The sequence below is a fragment of the Ahaetulla prasina genome, chromosome 3, assembly GCF_028640845.1.
Source record: "Ahaetulla prasina isolate Xishuangbanna chromosome 3, ASM2864084v1, whole genome shotgun sequence".
Lineage (NCBI taxonomy): Eukaryota > Metazoa > Chordata > Lepidosauria > Squamata > Colubridae > Ahaetulla > Ahaetulla prasina.
The window spans coordinates 79,655,171-79,668,244 of record NC_080541.1 but is presented as its reverse complement, the minus strand read 5'-3'; the positions used below and the strand labels follow the sequence as shown (position 1 = coordinate 79,668,244).

General features: G+C 38.8%; 1 protein-coding gene across 5 annotated transcripts in view; it reads right to left on the bottom strand.

Moving 5' to 3' along the window:
• MAK (male germ cell associated kinase) overlaps nucleotides 1–13,074 on the bottom strand; it is a 36,963-nt gene that overhangs the window by 10,342 nt on the left and 13,547 nt on the right. For 4 of the 5 annotated variants that reach the window (XM_058175420.1, XM_058175416.1, XM_058175418.1 and 1 more), the window contains exons 8-12: nucleotides 11,505–11,672; nucleotides 8,237–8,557; nucleotides 7,342–7,532; nucleotides 4,726–4,853; nucleotides 1,661–1,789 (exon numbers count right to left, since the gene is read on the bottom strand). In XM_058175420.1, coding sequence (XP_058031403.1) covers nucleotides 1,661–1,789; nucleotides 4,726–4,853; nucleotides 7,342–7,532; nucleotides 8,237–8,557; nucleotides 11,505–11,672 — 937 coding nt within the window. The remainder of the gene's footprint in view (nucleotides 1–1,660; nucleotides 1,790–4,725; nucleotides 4,854–7,341; nucleotides 7,533–8,236; nucleotides 8,558–11,504; nucleotides 11,673–13,074) is intronic. The other variant, XM_058175421.1, reaches the window with a different exon arrangement.

The window sequence follows — 13,074 nt, the reverse complement described above, 5'->3', positions numbered from 1 at the left end:
TCCCGCGTAACACCGCTCCTGCGCAGACTGCACTGGCTACCTGTGGCCTTTCGGGTGCACTTTAAGGTTTTGGTTACGACCTTTAAAGCGCTCCATGGCTTAGGGCCTGGGTACTTACGGGACCGCCTGCTGTTACCGCATGCCTCCCACCGACCCGTACGCTCTCACAGAGAGGGTCTTCTCAGGGTGCCGTCCGCCAAGCAATGCTGGCTGGCGGCCCCCAGGGGAAGGTCCTTCTCTGTGGGGGCTCCCACACTCTGGAACGAACTGCCCCGGGTTTACGCCAAACAAAGGACCTTCGGAAGGTCCTTCGCGAACTGAAGACACATCTCTTTATTTGCGCGGGGCTGGCTTAAATTTTACTGATTTTTAGATTTTTATTATCAATTTTAAGGGTTTTTAGCTTTATATATTTTAAAGTTTTTAGGCCAATTATAAAATAAGTTTTTTAATTTGTATTTTAAATTGTATATTGTATTGTCTGTTTTTATTTTGGCTGTACACCGCCCTGAGTCCTTCGGGAGAAGGGCGGTATAAAAATCGAATTAAATAAATAAATAAATAAAAAATAAATAAAGTAGGAAATTAGATGATGTATCAAGAAGATAGGAATGTTGTTCTGTGGGAGTGATGATATATAGATTTGTTTTAATGAGATATTGATAGTCTCTGGTCAATTTTAGGCAGCAGCTAGAGGGGTCTAATCAACTAATTAAGGTCACAAAGCTGAACTTATTAACTTTCCCTTAGCACCTTTCAGGTAAGTATTGTAATGGGGAGAACAACAGTTCAGGAAGAGATGGCTTGTTTAAGCAATCTCTCTGCTTTGCCAGGAGGACGAACATGGGTCAGGCACAAGAAACGATACTACAGAACAATGGGCCAGGCAGAAGAAATGATACATTAATTGCTGAATGCAACAGCAGCAACCAGTGAACTTCACAGCATCTTCCTCTTTCTGTCACAGGGCTGGCTTAAAGACTATGTCACTTAATGAACATGTCACCAGAACCAATTGCAGTCACTAAATGAGAGCTACCTGTATGTATGTAGTGTGTTTTAATTTGGAAAATTCTACAGTCTTCTCTAACCTGGTTTCAAACCAATGAAAGAATGATGGAAGTGAATTTGTTACGTGAACACGGTGTATCAGCAATTTTCATTGGCTAGAAAAGAAAAGTCCTTCCAGGTTGTGCTCAACATTACATTTAATATATACTCTTCTTGCGTACAGTAAAATGAAATCAGTAATGTCGGGGGATAACAGTGTCACAACTACGACTTAAATCCAGTTAATCTATTTATGCCATCTAGCAAGAACGTTACACATCCTAATTATCTAAATACATAAGCACATACACACTCTCTTATTTTTATCCATTTCGAGGCATCACTTATACACCTTCAAGCAGGAGAAATAATATCTTGTGAACCTCAATATCTGTTTTTATACTGCTAAAAAGCTGAAATGTTATCAAATATAGAAACAACCTCTGGTTGCATATATATGTTATGATCATCTCTATGCAAAGCCAAACCCCTATTCAAAACTATGCATATTAAACTGGAAAAGGGCATTATGCTTGAAAATAATTGTGAAAATAATAAATTTTACAAAATACATTAAAAACAATATAGGATGTGTAATTACATTAATTACCTGCATTGACTTGATTGAAAGCAACACCTCCAATTGGTGCTATTGATTTTGAAAACAAAGGATTGTTGTAAGTACCATGGATTCTTTCTTTAATGACCGCTCCTGAGGAAACATTCTTAGGATTTACACCTTTAAGAAATTATCATGCTAAAGGTTAATATCTATCAATCGCTCAGGAAGTCACAGTATATAGCTTCATGAATACAGGAAGTATTAAAAAAATACTTCCTATTGAAACTAATTTTAGATTCAGAATTACAAAAAAGTAATCCTTAAAGAAAGTCATAAATAATTTAAGTTACAGGTAGTCCTTGCTCAATGACCCTAATTGAGGTTAGATTTCTGTCACTAAGTGAAGTGGTCATTAGGCAAAACATATGACCACACTGCTTAGCAATAGCAATTCTGGTAGTTTTAGTTGTGGTCATTAGGCAAGGACTATATCATTGTTAGATGAGGTCCTCATGCTTCTCTTATACTTTGTGAACTGCCAGCTTCATCTCACTGCCTTCTTCCCAGCCATTACTATAGCATACAAACAAACTTCCAAAACATCTTAGGTAAATCAAAAGATCTAGTAGCCCAAGAAGAAAAAACAGGAGTCATCTATAACAGCAGCCCCTAACAATTTGGGCACCAGGGACTGGTTCTATGGAGAGGTTTTTCTGCGGACTAGAGTTGACGTGGTTTGGGTGCTGCCTGCATTTCATAGATGAGGTTTTGCTTGTTTGCATGGTGCGGTTTCTGACAGCCCGGTGCTGGTCCACCAACTGGGAATTGCAGACCCTTCATCTATAATATACAGTTTAACGACTGTTAACAGCCACTATGTAAGACAGACAGGCAGAAGACTAGTAGAGCACATCCATGAACTCCAATTAGGAGTCAGAAAGCATAATAAGAATTCTTTAATATCACAACACATTGACAGCCTCAATCATAGTTTTAACTAGAAAACTATGAGCATCTTAGATCAAGCTAAATTCAAAAATGCTAGGGAAACCTGGCACTGATACACATCAGCCACCAATAGATACCTAGAGATAAACCATATTTAAAAGAGATAATAACGAAAGCTGAGAAGGCGACAAAAAGATCAAAACATATCCTCTCCAGCAGCCTACACCCAGAGAAGCAGGGATTAACATCAGACAAACACGGAGCTGCTGATTCAGTTCTACAGAGGAATTATTGAGTCTGTCATTTGCACCTCTATAACTGTCTGGTTCGGTTCTGCAACCCAACAAGAAAGACGCAGACTTCAGAGGATAATTAGAACTGCAGAAAAAATAATTGCTACCAACCTGCCTTCCATTGAGGACCTGTATACTGCACGAATCAAGAAGAGGGCCGTGAAAATATTTACAGATCCCTCACATCCAGGACATAAACTGTTTCAACTCCTACCCTCAAAACGACGCTATAGAGCACTGCACAACCGAACAACTAGACACAAGAACAGTTTTTTCCCGAAGGCCATCACTCTGCTAAACAATTAATTCCCTCAACACTGTCATACTATTTACTAAATCTGCACTACTATTAATCTTCTCATCGTTCCCATCACCAATCTCTTTCTACTTATGACTGTATGACTGTAACTTTGTTGCTGGCAATCCTTATGATTTATATTGATATATTGACCATCATTTGTGTTGTAAATATTGTACCTTGATGAACGTATCTTTTCTTTTATGTACACTGAGAGCATATGCACCAAGACAAATTCCTTGTGTGTCCAATCACACTTGGCCAATAAAAAATTCTATTCTATTCTATTCTATTCTATTCTATTCTATTCTATTCTATTCTATTCTATTCTATAACCAAGCAGAAAGCAATTCCCTAATCAGGGAACCGCCAAGGGGAAAACCAGATCCCCACCAACACTGGCAAGGCAAGCTACTGTATATAAACAGGGAAGAAACCCCACCAACAAACATCTGCAAGCAAACCACCAAGCTCAGAGAGCACCCAGCGCTCCACTTCTAACTGGAATGCAATGCATATGCATGGGGTATGGAGGCTTGGACCTCTGCTGATTCTTATGAAAAGTCTTCAAACTTTTCAGTGAAAGTTAAAAAGGAAACGGAAAACCAACTATCTCCTGAAGGGACTGATCTCAATGACTATCAGTTGAGGGACAGACAGCACCTACTATCAGTTCAGGGGCTATCTGCTTCCTCTGCCCCCACATCTCCCATAAACACAAACATACATGTTCACACAGCTCAGTTTTTAGTCCAAAAAATACAAGAGAAGATGACTTCACAAACCCCAGATTACAAATGAAATTACGAAAATCAAGGCAAGTTACTACTGGCTTAAATCATGTCCTTACCAGTGGTTGGTTTCAAAACTTTTTACTACCAGTTCTGTGGGTGTAGCTTGGTGGGCGTGGCATGGCTTAATGGGCATGGCTTGGTGGGCGTGGCAGTGGAAGGATACTGGAGAAGGATAAAATCTCCATTCCCTCTCCAATCCAGGGGAAGGTTACTGCAAAATCCTCATTTCCTCCCAATCAGCTGAGACTTAGGAGGCAGAGAATAGATGGGGGCCGGGCCAGTTCGAATTTTTACTACCGGTTCTCCGAACTACTCAAAATTTCCACTACTGCTTCTCCAGAACTGGTCAGAACCGGCTGAAACCTCTGGTCCTTACCCTGCTTCACCCAGCTTTGAAAGAGAAAATGAAAATAGCAAAGGCTAAAGGGCGCCTATTAAAGCCTACCTGAGGGAAAAACTACTCTCCTGATGGGCTCCATGACACCCGATTTTCTTGGGCTTTGTTATATTTTACCATTAATCGTCTGGTCATATCAGCTAACTGTTCTTTTATTATTTTAGTATCCAGACATTTTAAAGTGGTTTTTTTTTTCATATTCGCTATAGCAGTATATTGCACGGATTGAGATTACTGAATAAAACACTTAAGTCAAAAAAGGCAGCAAAAATGAAATAAACAAGCTTACACACACACACACACACACACACACACACACACACACACACACACACACTCTTTATTAACTGAGTCTAATAATACATTAAATAATTTCCTCTTACCAGGAACATATCTTGATTGTTTCAAATAGTACTGTTTTGCCGAAGTAGTTGACATTCCAGAGTCGTTTCTCTTCAGAGCTTTGTTTTCTCCTGACCTGCCAGAGGTAGGAGACTTAGACTCAGGAACGCTGAAAATAAAGATTATGTAACATCACAAATGAATTCCTAGTCTAGAAAAACAAAGTTTTCTTATGATCTTAGGATTCTTGTATTTTAATTCAGGAAAGAGTTGAATAGCAGTTAGCAAGAAATGACATGTGGGGATAGAAAAATGTATGAAAGCAAATCTTTTCCAAATAAATTCATCATGATTTAAAAACACAGCATTTTTACTGTGTCATATAGTACCAAACACAGATCCTTTCTAATCCTGTGAACAATTATTGTGATGTATGCGAATATCACTATAGGTAGTCCTCTACTTATATTCACAATTGGGCCTGGAATCTCAGTTGCTAAACAAGCAATCATTAAGCAAGATGCCACATGACTGCTTCATTCAACAACTATAATCCAAGCTCTCCCTGTTGCAGTCATTAAACAGAGCACTGGGGAGAAGGCTTGGACTTCTCAGTCATAATGGAACAAGAAGAAGATACGGGCTTCCCAGTATTCCTGGGAGTCCAACCCCTTTCTCTACCCCACCAGGGAGAATGATCATGAGAACAATGGCATTTGCTAGTATTTTTGCCAAATTTGAGGTCTGATCCTCCAGCAAATTTCCTCTCGTTTTAACTCTGTCCTAACTTTAAACAGTTGTCAAACAACTCGTTATAAGTCGAGGACTACCTATATTTATATGGCCTTGGACTTTCCTGCTTTTGTTTAAGGTGCTGTCTTAATAAAAAGGGTAACCATGTCACTGATCCAGTGCCAATTCCCTATTCCAGGGGTTAGCAGGGATTGCCAGCCACAACCATGCAGTTATTATGCCTTTTACAATGTTTATTTGTACTAAAAATTACAGGTCATTACACTGGTTGATACAATGTGGTTACATGAAAATATATTATGCATGAGTTGGTTCGCAGCTGCACTGCCCCGGGGAAAAAGCTGTTGGATATGCTTGTAATCAAACTATAGTTTAATTTTCTATAGTTTTCTTAAAGCCACCATTATAAATATTTTGTCTTCAAAATGTCGTAATAGCTTTTTCAGTTTCCTCTGGAAACACAAAGCATGAATTACTGAAGATCTACTTACCAATCTGTCCAGTTAACTTTGGATATGCCTAAACAATACCATCAGGGCAATGTACTTTTCCAGATACAGGTATATATAATTTAAGCATTAAGCATAATAACAAATAATGTAAAACTTCTCCAAATACAAATGCTTTCTTATTTTTGTTTGCTTTGTATGAAACAAGGGAAAGATGTTTGGCTTTCCTCTCAAAAAAGCCACTAATGCCATGCCTAGATAGATATATATATATATTAATATAAAATGCTGCAATATTTAAAGCAACCATTGACATTACAACTGATATAGAATTCCTTTTTTATTGTGGTTCTAGACTGTTCAATATTTATAGTCCTCTCAGTAATGTGCAGATAAATTAAAACACTATTTTAAAGCTGTAAAACAATATAGAAAGCAATATAGAATCAGGACTACAATCAAGAAGCATTAATAACAACAGTAAATACCTCATACAACAATCATAATAAAAGGGCTAAAATAGTGACGTTCTTAAAGCATTTATCAAAAATATTGTCCAAGGGAAAAACAAAAGATCTTCACCTGGAAATGACCATAGTGTTATGTCCTGGGTAAGCCTCTCTAGGGAGTAAAATCCACAATATGCTACCACAAAAAGGCCATTTCTCATGAAACCACCCACCTTTCCTTGGAGTCCTTAAGATTGGATAGGCAAATAAAGAAAGGAGATGCCTTTTCAAGTACCGTGGCCCAAGTTATTTAGAAATGCACATTAAAATCAGTACATTAAAATCCCAGGAATAAGCAAGCACATTATTGCTTAAAGTGATTGGATTAGCCACTTGTACTTAGCCTGGCAGCTATCCTGTTTTGAATGAAATGAAGATTCCATACTCTTTGGAAAAGATAAATTCATTTATCACTGATGAGACAAACAAAATGTTAAAAAGTTATGATATTTATGTAGTTACTTACCAAGCATATCTAAATTAACCAAAATACCTTTACAACCCCCGAGGTATGTCACAACTTTTGAGCACCCCTAATCTTTGGAAATTGAAAACTGAAAAATTTGACACGCCCTACATTTGCTAGTCCAAAAAAATCAAGTTACCAAAGTGTAAATGATTATTGCAAGTTAGTTGCAAACCAGAACATCAATTCAATTACAGCTATCTTTGAGCTGATAATTAATTATTTGCCCAGGTACCTTTGTCCCCCTCCCCACCCAAAAATGCTAGCAAATGTCTATTAACTATTTTCATATTCCAGATTAAGTCTGTTTTTTAGCCTAACAACACCCTCTTTAAGAGACTGGCATCATGTCCACATTCCAGGAGTTCACAATCAATCCTACCTATTGAGAAAATATAAGCTACATGTAAAACAGCATAAGATATCTATATCTATATCTATATATTAATCACAAATAACCAAAAAAATGTAATACCTTACCTAAAAAGCGATTCTTTTGTTTTCTTTTCATTTAACACCACAATGCTAGGCTTCTTAAAATAAGAAATTCCAAATTCTGTATCATCAAAATCATCCCAACTATCCATTGCCTTTAACATAGTTTGACCCCAACGGCGTCGATTGTTTTTCATACTCATTGTCCCATTTGAGGGTCCTATGGCTATGTGTTTCTGTTTTGATTACAAAAAATTATAAGTTATTTCTGATATATTTTAGATGTTCACATTACTATGTTGAACTGGAAAAACTGCAATATGTGTTTAGTGGGGAGTATTCGAAGGAACTCTGAGTACAGAAATAAAATAAATCTTGTCTTCTTCTCACAGTAAAAAAATACAAAATACAATACTTTTCAAATACTATAAGAGAGAATTATAATAAATGACCTGCTATAATTATTCATTCCTGTGAAAGAATACAAATGCCAGCAGCATTGCTGCTGCCAAATTAACCTAGGATTGGATCTGGAAATGCAATGTATAGAAAAAAAAGAGCACAGCTACAAAAAGAGGATTAACAATAGAAAAAAAGTATGTAACAGAGATGTAGTTAGAGGAAAAAAAGAACAGGAAAACGTGGTATCCAGAAACAGCACAAACTACAGGCGGAGAAGATTTTTTTATAAAATGGGAAAAACCAAAGAAAAACTGTAATAGTTCATGGAGGGAAATGGAGGGGGAGTGCAGAAAAACTGATTTATGAAGACAGGGTTAAAGAAATAAGAAATAGTAAGCCAAAATGTGCTTGAACATGTGATGAAATACTTTTGAATTCACGAGAATATATTGTAAAACTACCTCTCAAAGTGGTCTGAACCGAGCACTTCTGGAGAAATTATAGACTTGGTCATAAGTCGTTTCTGAGTGCAACTTACTGATATTGAGTTTTTACTGATGGCTGGAAGGAATGACTGAGGCTGTTGCTGTACTGATGGTTGCTGATTCACTGCATTCTGAGGCAGCTGGATTGACTGGAGGGGATGTTGGTTATTCTTGGATAGACACTGTAGCTTATCAGTTGCATCTAGCGAAGACTGAGATTCTGGCACAGATACAGCTTCTAATTTTGATATATGTTCAAGTTTGGGCAGAGATGGTTTTCGTTCTGTTAACTTGGGATATGGCTGTTTCTGATTGATGCGTTGTGGAGGTGGTCCTAAAACCTGGCCCACTTGAAAGTAAGGAAACTTCAATGCCTAAGGAAAAAGACAACACTAATAAGTATATGGCAGCTAAAAGTATGCAACTAAAGGTCTTGCCAAACAGAGGGTTGAAAATATATACACACACACACACACACACACACACACACACACATACATATATACACCACCTGCCCCACCACATACATAGGACAAACGAACAGAAGAATAAGTGCACGCATTGAAAAACACAAGAACTCAGTCAAAAAAGAGGAACCAACTTCTTCCCTGGTCCAACACCTTAAAGCCACAGGACATGATATTGACTTTAAAAAGACCAGAACTATCGCCAAAACTGAACACTTTAACAACAGAATAATCAGAGAAGCCATCAAGATAGAAAAACGCCCACACAGCATGAACAAACGAGATGATACCTCCCGCCTACCAGCCATTTGGAAACCCGCCCTTATTGACAAACGAGTCCCTAACACGAGGAATGACACCAGACCCACACTCACGAGGTCCACACAGGATGTCACCACCACACATCCACCCAGAAAGCAGACCCAAACCCACACTGATCATGAAGCACGACCAAGGACCAGAAGCCAGACCGCAGCTGCAACATTAGCCATTTCAAACCCCTCCAATCCATACATGCAGCAGACTGACACCCACTATGAAGATGTAGCACGACCATGAACACGAAGCCAAACAACAGCAATGCAGCTCACCAGCTCAAATCCCCCTGCAACTCAGACTAATCTGAGCACAACCAAGCCCCACCCAAACAGGACACACCCCCAGCCAATCAGAGCACAAAACCCCCCCATCCAATCAGAGCACAGCCAAGCTCCCACCCAATCAGTTCAAACCCCCACTAGCAGTTAAAAGGAAGAAACAGCTGCGATCACACATTGCCCCAGAAGCACGAAGCTGAAGCCTGAAGATGACGAATGAGACTTCGAAACGTCGCCAAGACACTTCCAATTTTACGAGGAGAAAACCCGAATAACCAAAGACCTACATATACATATACACACACACATACATATATACACCACCTGCCCCACCACATACATAGGACAAACGAACAGAAGAATAAGTGCACGCATTGAAAAACACAAGAACTCAGTCAAAAAAGAGGAACCAACTTCTTCCCTGGTCCAACACCTTAAAGCCACAGGACATGATATTGACTTTAAAAAGACCAGAACTATCGCCAAAACTGAACACTTTAACAACAGAATAATCAGAGAAGCCATCAAGATAGAAAAACGCCCACACAGCATGAACAAACGAGATGATACCTCCGCCTACCAGCCATTTGAAACCCGCCTTATTGACAAACGAGTCCCTAACACGAGGAATGACACCAGACCCACACTCACGAGGTCCACACAGGATGTCACCACCACACATCCACCCAGAAAGCAGACCCAAACCCACACTGATCATGAAGCACGACCAAGGACCAGAAGGCAGACCGCAGCTACAACATTAGCCATTTCAAACCCCTCCAATCCGTAGCAGACTGACACCCACTATGAAGATGTAGCACGACCATGAACACGAAGCCAAACAACAGCAATGCAGCTCACCAGCTCAAATCCCCCTGCAACTCAGACTAATCTGAGCACAACCAAGCCCCCACCCATACAGGACACACGCCCATCCAATCAGAGCACAAAAAAAACCCCATCCAATCAGAGCACAGCCAAGCTCCCACCCAATCAGTTCAAACCCCCACTAGCAGTTAAAAAGGAAGAAACAGCTGCAATCACACATTGCCCCCAGAAGCACGAAGCTGAAGCCTGAAGATGACGAATGAGACTTCGTCGAAACGTCGCCAAGACACTTCCAATTTTACGCAGGAGAAAACCCGAATAACCAAAGACCTACATATACATATACATATACACACACACACACACACACACACACATATATATATATATATTAAAAGGTTATACAAAATGAAACAAACCAGAGTTATTGGAGTCCAACAGGACTTTTAATTTCATGGAAAACAAGGCTACTGCAGTTTAGTGACTGAGAATGTAAACTTGGATGTTCAAATCTCTCATTAACCATAAACCACTTAAGTCATGCCTAAGCCACTTGTAATTTTCCAAAAACATTCTAATAATTTCTGTGAACCAACACTTTGCCTATGGTATTTCCCATATACCTTGTTAAATTTAATTCTTTTCTAGTTCATCATTCCTTCCCCCATTTGGCTTAAGTGTAAGTTTGCCTGCTAATCATCAGTATCATCATCATCATCATCATCATCATCATCATCATCATCATCATCATCATCATCATCATCATCATCATCAGTTTTAAAGTTCAGTATGTGGAAATGCATTTATGCATCTAAAGGGTATTGTAATATTTAAAATCTATTTTTGTTGACTTTTCTCAAATGCTCAGTGTACAGTAGCTAATAACCATGCAGAGGGCAATTTTTTTCTCTTTGTTTATCTAAAGCTTTGAGAAACAACTTGAAGTTGTTGAAGTTCAACAGGGAAAGACATACACATAACTTTTGAGAAGTATCAATAAATAAAGTCATTTCAAGCACCAAGAATGGCAGATTCCTTGTTAAGAACCTCCTGATTTCCCTAAAGCAGGGCAGAAAACATGCAGCCTTCCAGTCTTTGTTGAGTTTCAATTACAGTCATAGATATACACTCGTTTCTTAACAGAGTACATCTTCCATGTTGTTATATTTAATAAAACTTCAAATACATTGCAATATGTTTTATAGTTAATCTAATGAAATTATAGGTTTTCTTTTCTTTTAAGATACTTGGTTAAATAAAATTGCAAAAGTATTCTGTATATTGTGCAAGTGCTTCTAACAAAATCATTTTTGATTTTGACAAAGTGCTTGTAAATGACTCATGACTTTGTGAGCTTTTTTTTTTTGCAATAGCTTATACTCATTGTATAAGCAAAATTGCCATATTGTTAATACCACAGGCCTGCATACCTGACTTGCTGTAGGTCGTTTCTTTGGATCCCAGTTTAACATTTCATTCATGAGAAACAGTGCCTCACTGCTGGCATTTGGAATGAGAGTCTTTAGATTTATTGAAACACACTGAGGGAATCGAAAATTCATTGCAGCAGCAAGCTGATAACCTTCTGGCCAATCACTCTGTAAAGTAGAACAACAGGAGTAGTCTTTAAAACTAAAATAAGTCAATTTTATTATTTATTGTTGAATGTGTGCAACTATTATTTTTGGTTAATTTGTTTAACCAAAACCCAAACGTGTTCACAGGTAGTCCTCAAGTACCGATTGCAATTGTGACTGGCAATCGCTTAATTGACATGATCACAACATGTAATGATATATGAGAATGACCTTGAGGGACAAGGTGAAGATATGTTGCCTAGGAAACTATCAGGCAAAACATGGGGAACCCCCAGTGGCTTAACAGTTAGAGGAAGGAACTTAGGATCTGCCCTAATTGATCTGGTGGTTAAAAGTGAAGGCAGGAAATCTGTGCCTTCAGACTTCAAAAATTACATTAAGGTAGCCTAACAATAAAATAGAATTAGTTCACCTAGCTGTGTTTCCTTTCTGGTTTACTTGAAAGGACTGACATCAATCTTGCAAGTCTCAAAGTACACATTTCCCACTAGTGGCTTCATTCTGGCTTCCTCATTTACTCTGTTTGTTGGAAACTGGCTGTGAAGGTAACAAATGGTGATCCCAAAATTGTGGGATACTGCAACCATCATACATGCCTTCTGATTGCCAAGTGCAACCACTTAATTGCAGGAACACCATGATACCAACTTCAAAGACCAGTTGTAAATCTTTTTCAGTGATATCATTAACCCTGAATAGTCTCTGAACATGCAATGGGTGAGGATATCTGTGCTATATACTGGAAAGTTGCTTAACACATTGTAAGCCGCCCTGAGTCTTCGGAGAAGGGCAGGATATAAATTCAAATAAACAAACAAACAAACAAACAAACAAACAAACAAATAAATAAAGTTAATTATAAAGAGTGATGTCAATCCTCACAATGAAAGAATGGGTGAACAAATAACAGATTGATTGTTTTAATTAGAGAAAAGAATGTATCCAGCTTTGTTTCTCTCTGGAAATTGCTTCTGAACCTGACTTGGAGTAGCTGCTCCTGGGTGTGAGGGTGCTCAAAGGTGTGCGATTGGCAGAAGGGCATGGCATAAGCTCACAGGGACTTGGAGTGGTTGCTGTAAGGTGAGAGAAGGTACGCAAGTGGCGGGGGAGGTATGGCATGAGCAAAGTGGGGCTTGGGGTGGGCATGCATGGAGGTAGAAGACTTACCTGAGCAACTTAAACAACTTTCCCTGCTGGTTTCCCCATTGATTTGTTTGTGAGAAGCCAGCAGAGGACACTACAATTTGCAAACACAAGACCATGGAGTGTTGCAACTACTATAAGCAAAAGCCTGGCCACCAAGTGCTCAGATCACGATCACATGACCAGGGCTGCTGGAACAGCCAAAACTTTGATAATCGATCTTAGCCACCACTCATTAAGCACCATAATTTGAAATGGT